At 40.2% G+C, this 22952-nt stretch overlaps 2 protein-coding genes across 8 annotated transcripts in view; one reads left to right on the forward strand and one right to left on the reverse strand.

Annotated features, from left to right (window-relative positions):
- HADHA (hydroxyacyl-CoA dehydrogenase trifunctional multienzyme complex subunit alpha) overlaps positions 1-8846 on the reverse strand; it is a 54470-nt gene extending 45624 nt beyond the window's left edge. Inside the window, exons 1-4 of the mRNA XM_032653781.1 lie at positions 8541-8846; positions 3419-3460; positions 3255-3325; positions 1589-1722 (exon numbers count right to left, since the gene is read on the reverse strand). Of these exons, the coding sequence (XP_032509672.1) occupies positions 1589-1722; positions 3255-3325; positions 3419-3460; positions 8541-8607 (314 nt within the window). The 5' untranslated portion in view covers positions 8608-8846. The remainder of the gene's footprint in view (positions 1-1588; positions 1723-3254; positions 3326-3418; positions 3461-8540) is intronic.
- Positions 8847-8913: 67 nt separating this feature from the next.
- HADHB (hydroxyacyl-CoA dehydrogenase trifunctional multienzyme complex subunit beta) overlaps positions 8914-22952 on the forward strand; it is a 38269-nt gene continuing 24230 nt past the window's right edge. For 2 of the 7 annotated variants that reach the window (XM_032653782.1, XM_032653786.1), the window contains exons 1-4: positions 8914-9016; positions 12069-12166; positions 14906-14980; positions 15089-15133. In XM_032653782.1, the coding sequence (XP_032509673.1) occupies positions 14914-14980; positions 15089-15133 (112 nt within the window). In that variant the 5' untranslated portion in view covers positions 8914-9016; positions 12069-12166; positions 14906-14913. Of the gene's footprint in view, positions 9017-12068; positions 12167-14905; positions 14981-15088; positions 15134-20757; positions 20894-20929; positions 21090-22952 lie in introns of those variants that run through there. The other 5 variants (XM_032653787.1, XM_032653783.1, XM_032653784.1 and 2 more) reach the window with 5 other exon arrangements.

Consider the following 22952-nt stretch of genomic DNA (forward strand, 5'->3'; position numbering starts at 1 on the left):
CATTTTCACTATCAGGTAGCTTTCGGATTAAACATCAATCAGAATGACAGAAAAAAAGGCTTCTATTACAATAATGTTGTCCTCAATGTCCTTTAATTTCAGTTTGTTTCATTTGCTACTTACTGTTTCTGAACACATTTAAGCTGTGGGTTTTTTACTTTTGACCAAAGACAACGAATTTTCTGTCATTTTATATGCTGGGAGTTGCTCAGCTAGCCCCACACAAGCTACAAGTATTTTCCTATGGATTTAGGTAGCTACTACCAGGTATATCAGTGTCTTACTAGGCTTAAATAACCAAGCTAGAAGAAAAAGCACTTGATGGAGATAACTTTGCTTTTTCTAAAAAATAAACATACACAAACAGAATATTTATGAATTTCTAATTACTATACATAAAAAAAGAAGGGTATACAATATTGAACAAAGTTTAAAAATATACAAACACCATACATACAAATTACTAAGCCAATAATGCTGGCTATCATTGCCTAAACTGCAAAAAATAATATAACAAATACCCATATTTTGACAGAATTAACAACCATTAACATTTTAACCCAGTAAACTAATATTAAGGTATCAGCTCTCCTCCTTACTTTTGCTTTAAAGAATTTTAAAGAAGTTATATATACGTACATTATATCATTGAAAAAAAAAAGAAAATATTAGCTGTATTGGTAAAGTAGCCTTTGACCCCTGAAGTTCTACCAGCCAATTCATTTACCCTGAAACAACCATTTTCATGTCTGTAGTGTATTCCTCAAACCAACTACATATTTGTATCCATAAATAATACAGAGAAGTATTCATGTATGGTTTAAAAATGTTTATATAAACTATAAACAGTATCAAACATTCTGTAACTTGCTTTTTTTTTAACTTAACATTATGTTTTTGAGTTCTAACATTATGCCGTAGATCTAGTTAGTTCCTTTGAATTGTTTTTGTAGTATTTTATCTTGTGAATATTCCACATTTACTTATCTATTTCCTTCATGACTGACGTTTAGCTTGTTTCAAATTCTTCGCTATTTTAAAAAAACTACACAGGACTGAACATGCCTACGCATGCATGGGTCCTTAAAACCAAAGGGTGGGATTTCTCTAGCATATATACCTAGATATATACCATATCACTTGAATATATGATATGTGCATTTTCAGTTTTACTAAATTTTATCAAATTACTCTCCAAAGCGGCTATACCAATTTGCATTCCTACTAGTAATATTTAACTTTCTCATTTTCCCAAGTCCTTGCTAATATATTTTCAAACTTTTAAATGTTTGCTGGTCTGGTGGATGAAAAAAAGGGCAACTCATTGTTAGTTTATTTTCATTCTACTCAAACATTGCTCCTTGAACTACTACTTCAACTTCTTTAAAGAAAGGCTGTATTCAGTTTTATAAGGTTTAAGCAACAAGTCCTTCTTTTTTATTAACTTTATTAAACTCATGAAAATAACTTTAAAAAAACTTGCAGAGAATATTTACTTCTACCTTCTTTTAAAATGAGAAATGATTAGGCCTAAAAAAACATACCATTAGCCAAGGTAAAAGGTGACTTCAAAGTTCCTAAAACTTACTTGAGATCGGCACCTGCAATGAAGCACCCTGGCTTTGATGAGATAAGGACAGCACTTCTGATTTGATTGCTAGACCAGACTTCATTCATTACTTCTATGAACTCTGAATGCACTTCTTGACCCAGAGTATTCACCTACCAAAGGGAAATACATATAAATCTAAGGGTTTAAATTCGAAGTAATAGATGTGCAAATCACCATCAAATGCTATTTTGATTATAGGAAATATGTTTAACCAGGAGAAATATACTGTTAAAAGAAAGAGACAGGGAAACAAACAAACAACCCAGCAGCTGTCTATTCAGCTGCTTTGGGCAACTGTAAGTACCCCTCCCTCTAAAAATATTTCTACTTAAAGGAGGAACTCATATTCCTGAGGAGGTCATATTCCTAAGTTTCAATCATATGCAGGCTATAATTAAGTCTACAAACATTTATCAGCATGGAAAAAATTTGTATAATGTTAAGGAAAAAAAGAAATCAAAATTAGACATATAGGGCTTCCCTGGTGGCGCAGTGGTTGAGAGTCCGCCTGCTGATGCAGGGGACATGGGTTCGTGCCCCGGTACGGGAAGATCCCACATGCCGCAGAGCGGCTGGGCCCGTGAGCCATGGCCGCTAAGCCTGCGTGTCCGGAGCCTGTGCTCCGCAACGGGAGAGGCCACAACAGTGAGAGGCCTGCGTACCGCAAAAAAAAAAAAAAAAAAAAAAAATTAGACATATAGTATGATCTTAATTTTTAGAATATTATTTGCTGAAACTAGATTAAATATTAAAAGTGGTTATCTTTGGGTTTGGAGCATGAATGATTGTTATTCTCCTCTTTATTGCTTTAAAATGTGCTACTATAGGCATCTGTTATTTTTGTGTTCAGGAAAAATGGTCAACTTACAAAACATATCTTAAGTTTGAATCATTGCTCAGTAAATGCTAAGATTTACTCTAGTGAGGGGGACTGCCTCTTACTTTCCTTAATTTGTGATAGTTGTTAATTGCTTACATCTAGGCCCTCCTACTTCATTGAGGCCTCTGGTAATAAGATTTCTGAAATATGAAATCTTTACACCAACTTTAGGTGAGGGAAAAGCATGAGTTCCTGCAGTAAAGCTCTTCTTGGCAAAAGACTGGATTAATGCTGCATGCTTTTTTGAAGTTGCCAAAAACAAATGAAGCTCCACTTTGAACAGAACTTGATTTCTAATATATGAACTGCACCGGGTCATTCAGGTCCCGTAGGAAACTTAACGACATTTAACCCAGCCAACTTACTATGAATAATGACTTATGTCAGGCAGGTTAAGGAAGCCGATTTAATAACCTCATAGTTAAGATGGGTAGGTCAGTTTTAATTCTTATAAACAAAGCTTATAATTTGCTTCTTATCTAATAAACCACTTTATCATTCTACAGTGTAACAAAAGGATAGTTTTATTAATCCTTGATGTTAATCTGGATTAACTAAAGTCAACTAGGAGGAATTCTTAAACAAGGACCTCTGCTGCAGAAAACTGCACTCCTTGGGCAATTTCTCAAACTCTAACCATCAAAACTGTAAGTTCATGTGATAAGATTACTGCCAAATTGGTGGATTTCTTTCTTTGCCATTCAGGACTGGATTAATGAATGTAGTGAGTAGAAATAAACTGCAGCAAGTTGCATTAGGTACCTTCGAATTGGGTGAGTTAATTCGAATAACTGCTACGTCCCCTTTGACTCCATAGTTAATATGGGTTCTGGCTAAAAAGAGAAGGAAAATTTATTTGTAAACATGTTTATTGCCAAATAAGTATAAAAAGCAATGTAAGCATGTCAACGAGAAATTAAACTTACTCAGCAAAGCAGAGGACCTTGTAAAGCTGCGGCAAATATAACCTGTAAGAAAAAGATATTTCAAAATTAATTATTTTACAAAACAGAATTTCCATAGTACCTGCTATAATAACAAAGCTGGACTTTATAACAACCACAACAAAACAAAGTGTTCTAAGCCATTATTGTGACCACTGCTGTATCTCTTTGTTTCAATTATCAGGTCAAATGATTATCTGGATACTAAATGTGGTGGGTGGAAGAATGGCCTCTCAAGGATGCCCATGTCCCCAGAAACCCAGTATGTTAGGTTATATGGCAAAGGGAAATAAAGGCTGCAAATGGAATTAAGGTGGCTAATTAGCTGACCTTAATACAGGGTGATTAGCCTGGATTATTCAGGTACACCCCATGAAATTACAAAGGAGGAGAAAAGGCAAAAGAACCAGAGATGGCAGCACGAGAACTCATTTTGCTGGCTTTGAAGAAGTCAAGGAATGCAGGCAGCCTCTGGAAGCTAGAAAAGGCAACGAAATGGATTTTCCCTTAGAGCATCCAGAATGAACACAGCCCTGCCAACACCTTTGATTTTAACCCAGTGAGACTCATTTCTGACATCCGTAACTGTAAGATAATAAATTTCTATTGTTTCAGACACTAAGCTTGTGGAAATTTAGGGCCACAATAGGAAACAAATACACTAAGAAATAAGTAATCTACAAAGCGATCCATAATGTTAGTTCCAAATGTATTCCAAATATATCTCAAGCATGTTCTCCAGCCAGGTCCTCTTGCATTTCTATGGAGAGATGGACTTTCCAGTATCATGAAAAATAAAATCAAGGGGCTTTAGAGGCTCCATGTTTCTCTCTATCCTGCAGTTCTTTAAAGGAGGGGAAGCGAAGGCACAGGAAAAAGCAGCTTTATACTGCTTTCAAAGGCAAAACAACATACTATTTAAAAAAAAAAAACTAGATGGCACCAGAACCAGAGTGGGGTGATCGCTGGTTCTGTCTGCATTTGTTTTTCTTTAAGCAACCCAAGTCAGCCCTCATGGTGCAAAGACAAAGGACCCGAGAGTCCAAAGCCGTGGGTTCGACCATCAAGTTTATTATTTACTAGTTGTATGACCATGTACAAGTCTCTCAGAGCATTTCAGTGTTCTTATAGAGTAAAAGTGATGTAATGATTATAAAAGTACCTATAAGTCAAAGTCCTACACCAAAGTAAATTAAGATAAGAGAAGCCAGCCATCTCTTCAATCTCCAGTGCCTCTACTTCACTAATGATAAACTTCCCTTTGCTTTTCCATCATTTGAGATCTGTGTCATCTGTGTTTGTGACTCTTCCTTCTTTATATCTGTATCATGGCTCCACAAAGCCTTATCTTGAGATTCTGTCTACAAGGATCTTTGCCTTCCCTGCCCAAATTTTATCTTTATTACTCACTGTTTTGTTCTCTAATCGTTGCATCTGTAGCAGGTGTTTCCCCCAACTAAACTGTAATCTCCTCCAACATCATCTCATAGTCATTTATATTCCACAACAAAAATCTAGTGTGGCCTAGAGTGAACAGAAAGACAAAAATCCCTGTCTTTGTGGAGGAGGTGAAAACAGGCCTGGCATAGAAAGGAGTTTCCCTATAAAGTAGAAATTCTGTGGGAGGGGAGCCAGATAATAGGCAATTCTAGCTAGAACAGGGTAAACTGAATTAGTGAGAAGGAACTGATCAGGAATGCAGGGTGGGAGAAGATGGGGTGGAAAGACAGATAGAAGACAATAAAAATAAATATGGAAATAAATATGTTAGAAGATAAGTGCCTAAGGAAAAAAGAAAACAGAGCAGGTGAAGGGGCTTGGACGTGGGTTGTAATTGTGAAGACCAAATATTTGACAGGTTTGAGCTCATTAGCTTATAAACCATAAACTCTCATCCACTAACCTACCTTCCCCCCCCCCATATAGACATACACAAAACCTCCTCTAAATCAATAGAGACAAGAAACAAAGAAAAAACCAGCAAATGTACAAACATGTCTGGAAAACAATTTCAAACCACAGTCAACTAAATCAAGTTGAAGTACTCGGTAGCTTTGCTTTTGGAATCCAGCCTTCCTCACTTCCTAATTAGGAGAGCTTACTTTAGAGCAGTGGTCCCCAACCTTTTGGGCCCCAGGGACAGGTTTCATGGAAGACAATTTTTCTAGGGACTGGTGGGGGTGTGGGGTGTGGGATGGTTCAGGCGGCACTCGCCTGCAGCCCCGGGGGTTGGGGACCCCTGCTGTAGAGCATCTGGGTGAACTTTAGCCTATATTTCCTGTGCCAGCAAAAGAGAGAGAAACCTCTGGCCTACTTTGTAATCATTTAAATAATTTAACTCGGGAAGATACCTACAAGATACCTACAAGATCTAAGACTACAGCAGTGCAGAGAGCTGGATTAGGCTAGCACAAATTTCAAATATGAAAGTGTTACTTTTGTTGTAACAATCAACAGCTTTTCTCAATATTTAGTACCGGCGGAAGGGACAGGATTAAGGAAGTGAGAGTCAAATTTAAATATACACCATCTACTAAGGTATTTGCCTCCAATTCTTTTCCTGTGAAATTATTCTACCACTTAGGTAATCAGGAATTTGAATTTAGAGTAAGAGTGGGAAATAAACAAGATATTTCGGTCAAGATGTGATTTTCATTTGATAGTCATACTCAGAATTATAGCACTCAGGCAGGAATGGGTCAAAACTTCAAGAAATACAAAGCAGCATCAAGAGATTTTAATCATCCATCATTAAACGTCATAATCTCATTAAATGTTTGGCAATGCCTTGGCATAGACTTTCAGTTAGGGTTAGGGTTAGGGTTAGTCTGTTGAGTCTAAATGGCAATCCAGGTGTGCAGGTAATTTTAAATTCACTTTCTAGACTTTTTTTCAAAATTTATACATTGCTACTAAAAGAAGCAATAGCTATAATAAGCTATATTTTTTTAATTTTTAAAATTAATTTTTATTGGAGTATAGTTGATTTACCATGTTGTGTTAGTTTCTGCTGTACAGCAAAGTGAATCAGCTATACATACACATATATCCACTCTTTTTTAGATTCTATTCCCATATAGGTCATTACAGAGTATTGAGTAGAGTTCCCCTGTGCTATACAGTAGGTTCTTATTAGTTATCTATTTTATATATGGTAGTGTGTATATGTCAATCCCAATCTCCCAATTTAACCCTCCTTCCCCAAGCCATATTTTCTTATAGGTTAAAACACAATGCAAAATATATACACACATGTGTGTATATATATTTCTATAAAAAAACATAGAAAAACTAGGCTTGTAACCTTTTATCACATGTAAAATGTAAAAATTACTTTAAAAAAGTCTCATATCTGTATCAATAGAATCATAGTTCTTCAGGGCAGGAAAGAGTTATAACAGCTAACGTTTATTAACGTTAATAGTAGCACTTACTCCACGAAAAACTGCTTTACACCTAAAATAACTCCTTTAAAGCTCACAAGGTGGTATTATTCCCCATTTCACAAATGAGAAAACAGACACAGAAATTACTTGCCCGAGGTCACCAGAGGGTAAAAGGCAGAGCTAGATTCAAACCCAGAAGTCAGACTCCAAATTTAATGCTTTTAATTGCATTACCTTAAAATCAATGGAGGGGAAGCTCAAAAATATACATTTGATATTTTTAAAGTGTTAAACCAAAAATGTGGAAAATAGACAAACTGTCAGGTCACATGACCAAATGCTAACAGTAGGTATGTGAGTAGTAAGGGAATGGGTGATTCTTTTTTTCTTAATCCCTTTCCCCAGTCTTCACAGCATTTCAATTTTCTGTAATCTTATGATTGATGCGCGCGCGCACACACACACACAAAGCAGTCCTGTGGAGACTAAAAACATTGGTCGAAAAAAGAAAGCAGAAGAGATTCAATCATTCGAAATTAGTCCCTTACAATAAAGGGAGATTCCAGGCACTCCTCCCAAAACAGCAGGCGGTATTACCCCGGGGGGTTCAGAAGGAGGAAGGCATATTACAAATTATATTTCTAATTAAGTAACCGATATTAAGTACAACATGCAATAAAAAGTCACATTTCACCTTAAGATTTGAGATGGAAGGAAAATGCTTGATTTTCCACAGTCACCCACTTTAACTCTTTCACTGCCAGTTTGAAGACAAAAAGACAATACAGCTAATGCAAGCTAACTGGGTATCGTCAGAAACAAGGGTAGAAATAGTTGTAAAATTATCTAACACCTTGCTCCTTAAGAAAGAGAGTATCTACGTAATTTTAAAAAAATGCTGGGCTTCCCTGGTGGCGCGGTGGTTGAGAGTCCGCCTGCCGATGCAGGGGACACGGGTTCGTGCCCCGGTCTGGGAGGATCCCACGTGCCGCGGAGCGGCTGGGCCCGTGAGCCATGGCCGCTGAGCCTGCGCGTCCGGAGCCTGTCCTCCGCAACGGGAGAGGCCACAACGGTGAGAGGCCCGCGTAACGCATAAAAAAAAAAAAAAAAAAAAAAAAAAAAAAAAAAAATGCTTCTTCTAGCAAATTGCAGAACCTACCCCTTGAAAATCAATATATTATACATTCATACTGGGATTATCGGAACTGCAAGAGTTGAGCTTCCTATTGAAGTGTGGTAATAGGTACAAAAAAGGTTTTGGGGAAAAGGGGCAGGGAATGGCAGTAATTTGCAAGGCTGGTTAATTTCACACACGGTTTTAAGATGCCTCTTGTTACAGGCAAGGTGCAATGGAGCCACAAAGATGTGACAGACTGGACTGTCCTAGTCCTCCTAATCTCGTAGGAACAGGCTCAAGGCCATCATTAAATGAAATGAGGAGACCAGCGGAAAGTGCCAGACCGGGTGGACAGGGCTCAGAAACATTAGGGCTTATGGAGCCCGAAATCGCTGCAGGACTCATGAGAGAGGAAATGTCAGTCCCTGCGCCAGGGAACAAGAGACCAGATCCCAGAGCAGCATCCCTCCCCCTTATCCAGGGCTGGGACCCTGGGCCGGGGCGGGGAGGTGGCAGCGATGGGGAGACGAGGCTCCGGGGAAGCTCGGGTCTCCGTAGGAGTTCTGCCCGGGGCTGTTGGGCGCCCTCAACCAGGCCTCACCTGGGCAACGGAGCATTCTGGAGGCAGTGAAGCGGCTGAGGCTGCCAACTGCCCGGGAAGCCACCATCTTGAGCAGGAGAGGACGAAAGTGGAAGGCGCTTCAAGTCGGGGGAGCCAAGCAGAGGACTTTTCTTTCCGTAGCCTGGCTCTGGCCGGGTGCCCGATGTACTGCCTGACTAAAACCGCTATGGCGAGCTGCCGCCGGTTCCTTAACCTCGCCCTTTGCTCCTGGCTAACCGGGCGGAAAGGACACCTTCTCCGCGGGGAGGAAGGAAGGTCAGGGAAGAGAGGGACAGAGTTCTGGATTTTCCAGTCAGGCAACCGGAGGGCAGCCCGGAAGGCCTGCGAAGCCCGCGGAGCCGGTGGGAAGGTTGAAGGGTCCTTTCTCGGCAGGGCCCGCCCCTTGATCCAGTCGGGGCCCGTCGCTCGGATCCAAACCTTGCTGGCAGCAGGAATCTGAGCCCACGCGAGCTAAGGTGAGAAGGCGCGTGCCCTCGGCTTTCCGCCTGGCCTTTCCCCGGCGAGGTCCGCACTTCCTTTCCCACCTACTACGCCCGCGGCCTCCTCCTCTCCCTGGGGCTGTGGAGTTCGAGGGAGCGGAAGGAAGCTTCTCAATGGGGCTCTCCCGTACCAGTGCAATTTGGGCAGTAATTTGGCCTAGCGTTCGGTCTGTAGCTCAGAGCAGCGGTGTTGCCTTTGTCTTTTAATTTATCACCGCATGTTAACGAACTGTTGGCTTGTGTTTGTGTCGGTTTAAAGCGCTGGCCTGTGTTCCACTGTTGTTGTTTCGCCTGCTTTGCCTGGAGCCAGGCCGGCGGCGATAGAGATTCGGTACAGGGCCCGGGGTTTTCCCCTTTTATGTTACCGAGGGTGAGTCTCGGTCGTTTGGCTTTTTCGGGACTCGAATGTGGGAGGAGCTGAGACATGCCTGTGTCCCGCTCCGAGATCCAGGGCTCAAGATTATTTTCTAATCCGGAGGGGACCCGGAGATCATCCGGTCATTCATCATCCCCTTCACTTTATCGGTGAAGCCCATGAATCAGGGTGAGTGAGTTTACCCATGGCCACAGGTGGTAGAAATAGGCCTAGAGGTCTGTTAACTTCTAGTCAAGAGCTCTGCGTTGCCTGAAAGCTGTTTTTGTGCTGGAAAGATAGGCTTGAGTCCTGGAATCAAGTGATTGACTACAAAAAGTAATGTCGAGGGCCCTCTAGGCCCTTTCACCATCCTCTCATTTAATCTTCACGATCCCAAAATTGTTATTTACATTTTGTAGATGAAGTTTGGGAGGCTCGGAGATTATGTAAATTTTCTGGTAGGTGGCAGAGCCAGGATTCGGCCATAAATTTAAGTCTCACTGTTCACCAGATTGACTGTTCCGCAGGAGAGGGAGCAGGAAGAGGCAGGGGGAAATGGCAGGGAAGTTGAGACTGAATTGAGGAGTATGGAAAGAAAGAAGAGAGGTTTCTGTTTAAAGTTCAAGACAAATAGTGAATCCCCCATCACTGTGAACACCTTAAGCAGAAACTGCATGAGCAGTGATCTCTTAATTTGCAGAAAGGATTCTTGATGACCTCCAAAGTCCCTCCAGCTCATAAGGTTTTTACAGTTCAAAGCTTGCCTCCTGCCCACATAATGCTCTTTCTGCATCTAATTTGGTGTAGCACTTACTGTTTAGATCAAGAGTGGCAAACTTTTTCTGTAAAGGGCCAGATAGTAAAGAGTTTAGGTTTCACAACCCACATTGATCTCCGTCACATATTCCTTGTTTTGTTTTGCTCTACAACTTTTTAAAAATGTAAAATCTGTTGTTAGCTAGAGGCCCATGGGTTGAAGTTTGCCATCCCCTGAATTAGGTCACGCTTTTAGCTCTTGATTTTTTTGTTTCCTGTATTCTGAGCAAAATCATAAGCTCCATCAACGGCAGAAATGTTATGCTTCTCACTGTGTCTTACCATCACCCACTAAAATTAATAGCAAACACATGTATAACCCTTACTATGTATCAGGCACTGTTCTAAGTGCCATATATATATATATATATATATATATATATATATACATATATATATATATATATATATACATATATATATATATATATACACCTCACAACAACCTGTGAAGTAGGTACTTTAATTATCTACAGTTTACAGGTGCATCTTACAGATGAATTATCTACATCTTACTCCTAAAACAGAGAAAGAAAATGGCCTTTGGAGGTCATCAAGAATCCTTTTTGCAAATTAAGTAGCTTGCTTAAGGTCATACAACTAGGGTACAGCCAGGATTTGGATTGGGCGGTTTGCCTTTAGTGTTTGTGCTCTTAAGGATATTGTGGACTGTGTCTTAATGATACTGTAATAATGAGCTGTTAGAGCCACTGTATCTTGCTTTCATTACTTGTTTAGCCCCTTCTTCATGTTACTTGCTCCTAGGTTCCTGCAACTTCATGCATCTTTCTATAGTTGCACACCCTACTCAAGCCTACCCAGGCTCCCCAAATCCTTGAGTCAAAATGTATTTCTTAAAGCTTAAAGCAGATGACAATAACTAGGTCATATATTGCTTAGTCCTTCTTTCTTTTGAAATCTGTCTCTACTTTTTATTAATTTTTGATGGGATGTATATTCTACTTAATTTTTTTCCCAGAAACTTCAGGAAGTCTAAAGAAAATAACTATACCAATAACTCCACCACCCAAAGATAACTACTGTTAACATTTGCTTTGTATTTTTCTGGACTTTTAAAATGCATTTGTATGTTTTCATCTATCAAGATACTAGTATATGCAGATTTTCTATAAAACTAGAATTATACTGTACATTAAAAATAAGATGCTCATTGTAAAAAAAATTTTAAGAAGACAGAAGAATATAAAATGAAAGTCCCTCTTTATCTCTTCCAGATATAGATTCAGCCTTATGGATTTTCGTCTTTCTGTCATAAGATGGAGTCTTACTATATATATATTGTTCTGCAGCCTGCTTTTTCATTTAATATATGTTGTGGACATCTTTGCATGTCAGTATATACATGTATGTCATTATGTTTCATTTTTCCTTACAAACTGCTGAACAGTATTCCATGGTATGTTTGTAATATAATTTATTTAACCATTTCCTCCTGTGTGCATCTACATCTTGAGTATTTCTATTGGCTAGAGATCTATGATTGCTACATATACAACTTGAATATTTCTGTTGCTTAAAGACCAATAAGAAGAATTACTAGGCTCAGAAATTCACAATTCAGAATCTGAGAGAGAAATAAAAATTGCCTTCCAAAGAGGCCTTACCAATTATACTTTTATCAACTGTATATGGAAGTGCTTAAATAAATCCATTCTCACAAGAATTGTGTGCTAACCATATTTTTAATTTTTGCCACTTAATAACCTCAAAATGACCTTGTTTTAATTTTTAAAAAATTTTATTGTTAGTGAGGTTGAACATTTAAATTTTTATTTGACATTTTTTTTCTTCTGTGAATTGCTCATTTGCTCATTTTTCCTTTTGGTCATGTTTCAGGAAGGAGCCTTCCAGCTGCAAATAACAGAAAATTAAACTTAAATTGGCTTAATAAAGGGGATTTATTTACTCACAGAACGGAAAAGCACAGTAGGAAGGTGGGTTTCAGATATGATTCAATCAGGGCTCTAGTTTCTTTTTTCTGAATTTTCAGCTCTGTCCTCCTTTGAGACCAGCTCTACCTTTACACTAGCTTTTATCATGTTTGCAAACTGCTCTAGCCATGCCAAGCCTCAGAAGGAAAGATGTATGTTCCAGAATTCCAGGCAGAAGACTTGAATGTCAGACTGACTAAGACCATCCCTAAATCGATACCAGTGGTCAAGGCAATACCATGCACGATTATTTTAGGCCTTGGTTGCCTGAACCAAAGAGAATGAGATTATTCTGATTGGTTTAAACCCTGGAGTTGAGCTGGATTCAGTCCCATGTAAACCACATGTGACAACTACATAATGGTGTGAAATGGATATTGGGGTGAAAACCGCAGATTGCATTATAGATTGTTTCTCTTTTTCCTGTAATTTGTAGAAGTTCTTTATGGAGTATGGGGTTTAGCCCTTTGTTTTCCATGTTACAAATACTTTCTCTGAATCTCTTGTTTGCCTTTTAACTTTATTTTAGTGTCTTTTGCTATGTAGATATTTTAAATGCTTCTTTAATCAGTTCTTTTAGTTATTCTTTTCCATTATGGCCTCTGGGTTTTATACCATATGTTGGAAGCCTTTCCCCAAGATTATAAAAATATTCTCTGATATATTCTTGTAGTAAGCTAGAAAAATATATATTTAGATTAATGCATCTGTAATTTGTACTTATAGTGTGAGCTATGGATCTAACTTTTTTTCAAATGGTTAGCCATTTTCCCAACAAATCTATTGAGTAATTCACCTTTCTCCCACTTATTTGAAATGTTATCTTTATTACATACTAAATTCTCATACACATGAGTATGCTTCTGAACTTGCTACATCCTGTTCTGTTGATTAGTTTCATTTATTACTGTGCCAGAATTGAACTGTTTAATTACTGGTACTTTATAGAAAGTTTTGGTATCTGTTAGAGCAAGGTCCCCCTTTTTTTCAATCAATATTTTCTTGACTAGTTTCATGAATTTTATTTCAAGAGGCACTTTACTTATGGGGATTTATATTCCAGACTCAAGTGGCATCAAATGTAGCTTCTGGAAAAGTGGTGTCCATCTCATGGGCCAATTTGTGTCTCCCTGGCCAGAGTCCCTTGAGTATACCTAGGCTGGTAAGCCTAGAGGTTGGACTCCTCCATCTCTTTCCAATCCATATATTTGGTAAATGTGATTTTTTTTTCTTTTTGGAAGCCAGAGGGCATCTCTTTTTAGTCAATGAAGACCTAAGAAAAGTTAAACAAGGCTTTTATATTGGCTGTTGCTGTGTAACAAATTACTCCAAAATTTAGCAGCTTAAAACACTAAAAATTGATTATCTCATACAGTTTCTGACGGTCAGGGATTTGGGGGCAAATTAGCTGGGTCGTTCTGACTTTGACTTTCTCATGAGGTTGCAGTCAGAATGCTGGCGAGGGCTGTAGTCTTCTGAAAGCTTGTCTGTGCTAGAGGATTCACTTCCAAGCTCAGTCACATGGCTGTTGGCAGGAGGTGTCAGTTCCTCATCACCAGAGCCTCTTCATCGGGCTGCTCCTGAGGTGCCAACTGGCTTCCCCTAGACCGAGTGATCTGAGAGACGGACCAAGACGGGAGCTGCAGGATCTCTTAACAGCCTAATCTCAAAAGTGACATCTCATCATTTCTGATGTATTCTTTTGTTTACACAGACCAACTATGTAAATAAAAATTCAGGGAAGTGGAATTACTGATCAAAAGTTAGGTGCAGTTGCAGTTTTTTGACAGTTACAATAATTGCCAAATTGCCCTCCATAGTGATGCATCTGTGGAGGTGCCATCAGTTTACACCCTCAGCAGCAGTATATGAGAGAGCCTGTGTGTGCAGGCTACCACATGATGAATATCAGACCTTTAAGTCAAATATTATACCTCTGTGCCGTTTTAATTTGTATTTCCCTTATGAATGAGATTGAACATCTTTTCATGTATCTAAGAGCCATTTGTATTGATATTTCTATTTCTGTGAACAGTTTGTTCATATCCTTTGCCAATTTTTTTCTTACTGATTTGTAGGAACTCATTTTTGGGAATTTAGGGAAGTATTTAATATATTTTATATATTTTAATATAGAGGGGTTTATATTTTTATTATTTTGAAATAATATCAAGCTTATAAAAAAGTAGCAAGTGCAGTGAATGAACTTCTTTTTCTTCCAGTAGTTAAGATGTGATACTGCACTATCTCTGAATACTTTAGTGTGTATCCCCTTCAAATACAAACATTCCATAAGGCATTCTGCATAATCACAATACAACCATCAAAATCAGGAAGTTCCCATTGGTAGCTTCATGATCACGTCCAGCAGGCTCTACTCCTTTGGCCCTAGAGAAAAGCATAAACTCTGGAGCTAGACTATCTGGCTTCAAATCACAGCTCTGCCTCTTACTAGTCTTTCAATCCCTGTATGCCTCGTTTCTCATCTCTTACGAAGGGTGTAAATAATCATGCATACTTCATAGGTCCTTGTGAGGATTAGATGGGTTACTGCTTAGATTAGTGGTTTGCATACTATGTCAGTGTAGCTATTATATTATTAGAGGAAGGGTAGTTGGTAATAGAGTAAATTTTTAAGTATTTTATAGTAGTCATGGACGAGATATCAGAGATCATAGACTACACTCTAAGCTACAAATTGTTCAAATAACCCAGAAAGTCTTTTTGTTCTTCTCTTTTTAGATTTAAGAATGACTTCCCTCTTGACTTACACTTTAAAATATCTTCCCAGTACATCACAATGGGCCCTCAGATTTTGTAAGTTTCATTTGTACTTTCTTTTTAAGATTAGATTTGGTTGTGTAAGCATCTTGCACAGACATGGAATTGTACTGCTTTTTGTAAACACTTTATTTTGTCTTCCAGCTATGAGACCTCTGAGCTGTTCCTCCCAGTTACGAGCTGCCGCAGGTACAGTAATTTGTTAAAAAAAAAAAAAAAAGAAAGAAAAGAAAAAAAAGTCTGATTTAGAAGTTAGATTCTAGAATCTAAATTTGTGAATTTTGAATAAAAACCAAAACTAGTTTGCTAACTCTCCCTTTTTTTGAGCAACATGAACATCACTGTTGCCTTTAAATTAAAACAATATAGGACCAATCAGTAACAATAGTACATGGTGTAGGGTGGGCTCGAGGATGTTGACAGGCGGCTGCTTTCTGGGATATGGAGCCTGATGGAGTCACGGAGGTTCCATGAACCTTACTGGTCAGTTTAATCAGCTACTGGCTGTCAGTCCTAGAGATGATTAGCGTACAAACACTCTGGAGACTGCTGTGGAGCCAAAAGGTAACTTTTCAAACTTTCAGTGACAGGCTTCTCTGTTAATGAATATCCTCTTAGTCCATGTGCAAGAGGATGCGTGCATGAAATAGGTGTGACTGTGGAACCAGTTAATAACAGAAGGTTGTTCAGTCAGTATGAAATGAAAAAGGAAGGAAATTTGTTGATTTTATATGGTCTTTTAGACCCTTCGTAAAGACTTCTTCACTGTTGAATACATACTTTTGCAGAACCTACTGTAGGTATGTATCTTCACTGGCCAGCGCTAAAAATCCCCAGACAGGTTCTCCTTGCCTGGGTCCTGTATTGACTATGACTTTTGATTTTGGTTTTATTATGGTGTTTCTACTTGAATAATAGCTTAATAGAAAAAGCGTCTTACTAGGATTCAGAAGACCTCTGCTCTGTTCCAGTTCTACTTCTTTCTGGGCAGTTTGGCCTTGAACCGATCACTTTACTTCCCTGTGCTTTAGTTTCTTTCTCTAAAGAAGAAGAAGAATTTTAGTCTTGTTAACCTCAAGTAGTTATGGAGATATTTCACAGCACTTTGAAAACTGTAAGCTCAATATAAGTACAAGGTAGGAATTCCCCGGAGGTCCAGTGGTTAGGACTCTGTGCTTCCACTGCAGGGGGTATGGGTTCGATCTCTGGTTGGGGAATTAAGATCCCGCATATCACGTGGCTCGGCTCAAAAAAAAAAAAAAAAAATATATATATGTACAAGATGATATTTTCATATTGTTTTACATAACTATATTATCAGGGGTCTGTTGCCTAATCTCACCTAGAAAAGTTTCACGTTGTCATGTCACAAATATATTTTCTGTGGCCTCTAAATTCTAATTAGAATATAGATTTGTATAGGCTCACAAAAAATAATTCCTTTCTATCTCATTTCACCTTTTCCCTAATTCTAATGTTCACCCAGGACTTTGCAGTCAGACAGATAGATCTGATTCTTTGCCAACCAGAAGAAGGTCACATTGCATACCAACAGAGGGAAGGCATTTTTCTGGCACATAGAGTATTCTTTTTCATATTGCTCTTAAAGTGTTTTGTGTTTCTGTCTCCCCAACTATGTTGTGAGCCCTTCTGAGACTTAAGCCTTTTAGAGTCCCTGGTGTCTAACACTGTCCTAGCGATTTCTGTTAACGTTGATGGTGATAGTGGTGCAAGAGGGCACATGATAAGACAAAGGAATGTAACCAGCTGATTTGAGGGGAGGGAGTGGGAATGTACCCATGCTGAACAGGTTTTAGGTTGCAATAGTTTTGTAACTAATTCCTCTTGAATTGCATGTGAATATGCTTGACGGTGCTGTTAGGATGAAGGAATTAGAATAGAGGGATACAGGTTTATTGATGTTTCCAGTCATCAGATTGACTGGAAATGTGTCTGATGGAAATTTTGACTTATTCAATGGCTATCTATACTATGCATCTTCCTTGACTTACAATAGGGTTACATCCTGACAAATCCATCATAAGTTGAAAATATTGTAAGTCAGGACTTCCCTGGTGGCACAGTGGTTAAGAATCCACCTGCCAATGCAGGGGACGCAGGTTTGATCCTTGGTCCGGGAAGATCCCACCTGCCGCAGAGCAACTAAGCCTGTGCGCCACAACTACTGAGCCTGTGCTCTAGAGCCCGCAAACTATAACTGCTGAGCCCGTGTGCCACAACTACTGAAGCCTGCGTGCCTAGAGCCCATGCTCCGCAACAAGAGAAGCCACTGCAGTGAGAAGCCCGCACACCGCAACAAAGAGTAGCCCCCGCTCGCCGCAACTAGAGAAAGCTCGCGTGCAGCAATGAAGACTCAATGCAGCCAAAAATAAATAAATAAATGAATAAGTTTGCTAAAAAAAAAAAAGAATATATTGTAAGTCAAAAATGCATTTAGTACATTTAATCTACCAAACATCATAGCTTAGCCTAGCCTACCTTAAACGTGCTCAGAACACATTGGGCAAAATCATCTAACACAGGCCTATTTTATAATAAAGTATTGAATGTCATGTAATTTATTGAATGCTGTACTGAAAGTGAAAAACAGAATGGTTGTATGAGTATAGAATGGTGTAAGTGTATTGGTTGTTTACCCCTGTGATTGTGTGACTGACTGGGGGCTATGGCTCACTGCTGCCCAGCATCATGAGAGAGTATCATACCACTTCTGCTAGCCTGGGAAAAAAATGAAAATTCAGAATTCAAAGTATGGTTTCTACTGAATGTGTATTGCTTCTGCACCATCCTAAAGTTAAAAATTCATAAGTTGAACCATGGAAAGTCAGGGACCATCTGTTTATCTATATATCTATATCCACAGACATACATATATATAAAACAATGGTATAATACATGGCATGTCTTCTCTCTGCTTTGATTGATTTTTTTTTAAATGAAAGGTTTTTTTGTTTGTTTATTTATTTATTTTTGGCTGCGTTGGGTCTTCGTTACTGTGCGCGGGCTTTCTCTAGTTGCGGTGAGCGAGGACTACTCTTCGTTGCAGTGCGCGGGCTTCTCATTGCAGTGGCTTCTCGTTGCGGAGCACGGGCTCTAGGCACGTGGGCTTCAGTAATTGTGGCACACAGGCTCAGTAGTTGTGGCTTGTGGGCTCTAGAGTGCAGGCTCAGTAGTTGTGGCACACAGGCTTAGTTGCTCCGTGGCATGTGGGATCTTCCCGGACCAGGGCTCAAACCCGTGTACCCTGCATTGGCAGGTGGATTCTTAATCACTGTGCCACCAGGGAAACCCTGATTTTTTTTTTTTTTTGGCTGCGTTGGGTCTTCGTTGCTGTGCATGGGCTTTTCTCTGGATGCGACGAGCGGGGGCTACTCTTCATTGCGGCGTGCAGGCTTCTCATTCTGGTGGCTTCTCGTTGCGGAGCACAGGCTCTAGGCACATGGGCTTCAGTAGTTGTGGCATGTGGGCTCAGTAGTTGTGGGTCACGGGCTCTAAGCACAGGCCCAGTAGTTGTGGCACATGGGCTTAGTTGCTCCGTGGCATGTGGAATCTTCCTGGGCCAGGAATCGAACCTGTGTCCCCTGCATTGGCAGGCGGATTCTTAACCACTGCGCCACGAGGGAAGCCCTGTGCTTTGATTTTAATTATGTATGTGAAATACAGAATGTGTATGTCAGCCATAGAATACTAGGTTTGGAGTTGGGAGGAGTGCTTGAGGTAATCTAATCTAGCTCCCATATTTGCAACTAAGAAATTTTTGGCAGAGCAGGGACTAGCACCCAGATATTTTAACCCCCTATTCAGATTCTTATACTACATTGCTACTGAGTGCGCATAGCACTGTGGAATATATAAAGAGCCTTTGAGAAAATTCTGAAGTGATTAGGAGCCAGTGTGCACATGAAACAGAATTAGAGTCCTTTGGGTGACTGTTGAATATATAGTGAATATTATTTTTAAATGTGACTTCCAGTATTACTTTAATTACTTTATAATATGCTAAATTGTTTGGCCAATTTTTGCCCCATAGGTTGCCCTAGAAGTTAAGAGGCAGGAACTACAGGTGGCTGTAGTTATCAGGGAAGGCTTTATTTAGGAGGTGGAATGTGAACTAGGCCTTAAGAGTAGGTAAGGATTAGATGGACAGAAAGGAGCCACTCAGGTGGGAGGGTGTATGAATGAAGGCAGGGGGTGTGCAATGAAGTCAAGGCTGTGAGGGACTGGGGGCTTGCTCATCTTGCTACATGTTGAGAAGTGGTGGAGAACGTTTTTGGATCATTCAGTTGGAACCAAGTAAAGCAAGGAATTTGTTAGAAGAGTTAGGAATTTGAATTTTATTTGAAAGTGTGTAAAAGGAACCATGCGGTCAGTTCTTAAAAAGTGGAATGATGTGATGGTATGTCATCTGACTTTTCCTCTCATCACTTTATTCTGTCCAAGGTCAGTCACAAGTAATCTGCAGATCTTCAAACTTAGCGGCCTTTTTTCAGTCCTCATTCTCCTTGAGTGTTGAAATATTTGACCATCCTCTGCTCCTTGATACTCTCCTGCCTTTGCTTTCATGTACTGTTTTCTCCTCAGTCTCCTACTACCTCTCAAGTTTACCCTCTGTCCCACATTTTCTCTCTGCCCTCTAAATGTAGGGAGATCATAAAACCAAGTGTCTTTTATTGTGAGTAAGGGGCCCACTCAAGTTAAGGATAAGAGGGCTTGAATACTACAGCTAGGGAGGTATTAGGAACCAAGCAGCTCTAGGGGCAGCCACTTTGTCTCAGTCATGGCCACATGGTGTGTCACTTTCCTGGCCTTCCTGCTTCTCTTTATATATATTCTTCTTCACTCCTCTTGCTGGCTTCTTTGCTCGCTCAGGGTTTTTGCTGCCCCATAACTCTGCCTTAAAAATAATTTCAGTTTATTATCACCCTGGTTCTTCCTCATGGCATTTTTTCAGCTTCAACTAATTGGTATTTTTCTCCATGCTTTGCTTAGATTCCTGTGAGAGAGAATCAGATGCAGCTTATCACTTGTAGGTAGATGACGTGGGTTACTGGTTGGCCACTCTATGGATTGACTTCAGGTAGTCAGGTAGTACCCACCCTGAATCTAACCAGCTTTGGGTGTGGGCTTAGGGACATGACGTCTATGATTGCCCCTTTGCAGGGACTCTAAGCAGGGCAGCTCCATTTAGAGGGGGCTGTGGGTGAGCAGGCACTGCAAAATATGTCTCTGCTTTTCTTCTTTTTTTTTTTGAGGGTAGAAAGCGAGATTTATTGAGTACACTGCAAGGGAGCAGCGGGCGAGACCAAGAGGGGGTCTTCCCTGGGAGAAGAGAAACTGGGCTTCTTTTTGGTCCCTTTTGGTCACCCTTGGGTTAATGTTCTACCCATATGGTGGTTAGGACTGCGTATGTCATAGCTCAATCTTCCTGGTATACCAACTGCTTGTGACTGTTGGTAATTTCCATTGGGGGAGGGTGTGATTGTCTTATCTTGAAAGGACCTCCCCAACCTAAGATGGCTATTGTATTGTTAAGCTCCATAATTCCCCCCAACAGATCAGCAAAGTCAAATCACTGACATCTGGGTGACAATATCATCTCATGCTACTTCTGCTGAGAAGGGGCGATGTGGGGTCCCAGTTGGCTTTGCTGATCAGCTATAGGGCTGTGGGATAGTGTGTGAATAGAAATTTGGGGAGGCCTGTTCAAGAGTAGTCAACTATATTGATTCTAGAGGTTGGAATCCTTGTCTTGTCACCATTTGTAGCTTGATGGAATGAAATCGTTTTTGTAGTGACTCACTTGAAGTACCTGGAAATGTTGGTGGATCAGGATGGACGGTCCTCAAGGGAAGATGGAAAGAGAAGGGGAATCTCACAGCATGCCTGGATTCACCAAGCCGCTGCTGCCGACTGCACCAGGCATTGGAAGTGAGGAGTACCAAGGCTAGGGCCAAAGGACATTGCCACCCGATTAGGCAGGGACGGTTGGTCGGTATGGGACTGGGTTTTAGGTCCGCTGAAGAGTCGCCTTGGCCAGGATACGCAGTCCCCGGTCTCCAGAGACCTCAGACCATCGGCAGTGTTGAAGAGGAGAAAAGACCATTTCCAGAATGTACCCCTTAGGGTGAGAGCAAGTTGGAGTCTCGTCCTGGAGGCCTTTGGGTTCCACCAAGGAGTGGACATGGCCATTTGCCCTGAGTCAGCAGGCCGATCGCTACCTGGTGGAAGACGGATCAGAAACGGCAGAGAGAGGAGAGAGCAGTCTGATCCCTGTACTGGCCATCAAAATGCCCACAGTGTGGCGATGGGGCTGGCAACATGGGTGGTAAAAGAATTTACCAAGCCAGAAGTGAGGGTAGAAAGCGAGATTTATTGAGTACAACGTAAGGGAGTGGCAGGCAAGACCCAAGGGGGCATCTGCCTCTTCTGTATTCTAAAATGCATATATATCATGGCTCTCCCAGCTACACCTCACTTCTCTTTGGAGCTTTAGTTTTGCATTTCTAGCTCTCTGTCAAATGTACATATCCACCTGGGTGTCTCTCCATCACCTCAAAGTTAGCATGTTTAAAATTGAGGTCACTTTTCTTCCAAAACCAGTTCTTACTCTGTGTAGAATAACTAGGTTTTCTTAGTCTCTAAGCTTCCTTTATAATCCTGTTTTCCTTTCTTTCCATATCTGATTGGTCACCAAAATACATAGTCTTCCCTTATAAAATCTCTTGTATTGGTCCCTTCCTTTCCATTCACAATGATACTGCCTTTATTTTGGCCATTAGCACCACATGCTTGTTTTTGCTACAGTCTCCTTGATAATCTCCACGTGCCTTTGTCTCCTTCACCAACCAATTAGAGCTGCGAGGAGAATCTTTGTACCCCATTTTATCATGACTCTTAGCTTTCACTATTTTCTTAAAGTTGGTTGTAGATATTTATCATAAGTAGCTCTCTATGACATAAGTGGGTGTGGTAAGGTGATTGTTAAAATTTTATTCCCAATTCTTTAGGATTTTTCTCTATCTCTGGTAATGAGGGAATAGTGATAGGAGATGAATTTCAACATTAACAGCAATAAGAAAAGAATGAGACACATGTAGATACACAAACACAGAGATCTTCCAGCTATATTGTTAAGTCAGAAAAGTAAACATAATACACAAGTGTGTGCATGTACATGCATAAAAAGAAAAAAAGTGGTAAAGTATATACACCAAATTAGCAGTATCTACCTCTGGGAAGGAAATTACATGGCAGCAGAGGACATAAAGAGGGAACTTTAGTTTTACTCTCCATATTTTAGTTATGTTTATCTTTCTCTTCTTTTAACCACCAGGATATGTTCATGTTTTATTTTTTAATTAAAACATTAGAGAAAGGTTGCTCTCTTTTTTTAAAATTTATTTTATATATTTATTTTTGGCTGCGTTGGGTCTTTGTTGCTGCACACGGGCTTTCTCTAGTTGTGGCAAGCGGGGGCTACTCTTCGTTGTGGTGCACAGGCTTCTTATTGCAGAGCACGGGCTTCAGTAGTTGCGGCTCGTGGGCTGTAGGCGTGTGGGCTCAGTAGTTGTGGTGCACGGGCTTAGTTGCTTCGCGGCATGTGGGATCTTCCGGGGCCAGGGCTCGAACCCGTGTCCCGTGCATTGGCAGGCAGATTCCTAACCACTGCGCCACCAGGGAAGCCCCAAGGTTGCTCTTTTGATGTTAGAAAATAACTAGACAAATTGAGCCAGAATTCAGGAAGCATTCTGGGTTTTTGTAGAATGGTAGTAGTCACCAACCAAATGCCTTTATTTCTACATAGAAAAGCAAGAATATTAAGCTATATGAAGACTAAATGATATCAGTCATTGTAACTTCTAATATTAAGGGCAGACTTAATTGGTTGCTTTCAGTGGAATAGATTGTCAAACATTTGATTAAAAAAAACCCAAAAGGGCTTCCCTGGTGGCGCAGTGGTTGAGAGTCCACCTGCCGATGCAGGGGA

This window comes from Phocoena sinus, chromosome 13, assembly GCF_008692025.1.
Source record: "Phocoena sinus isolate mPhoSin1 chromosome 13, mPhoSin1.pri, whole genome shotgun sequence".
Classification (NCBI taxonomy): domain Eukaryota; kingdom Metazoa; phylum Chordata; class Mammalia; order Artiodactyla; family Phocoenidae; genus Phocoena; species Phocoena sinus.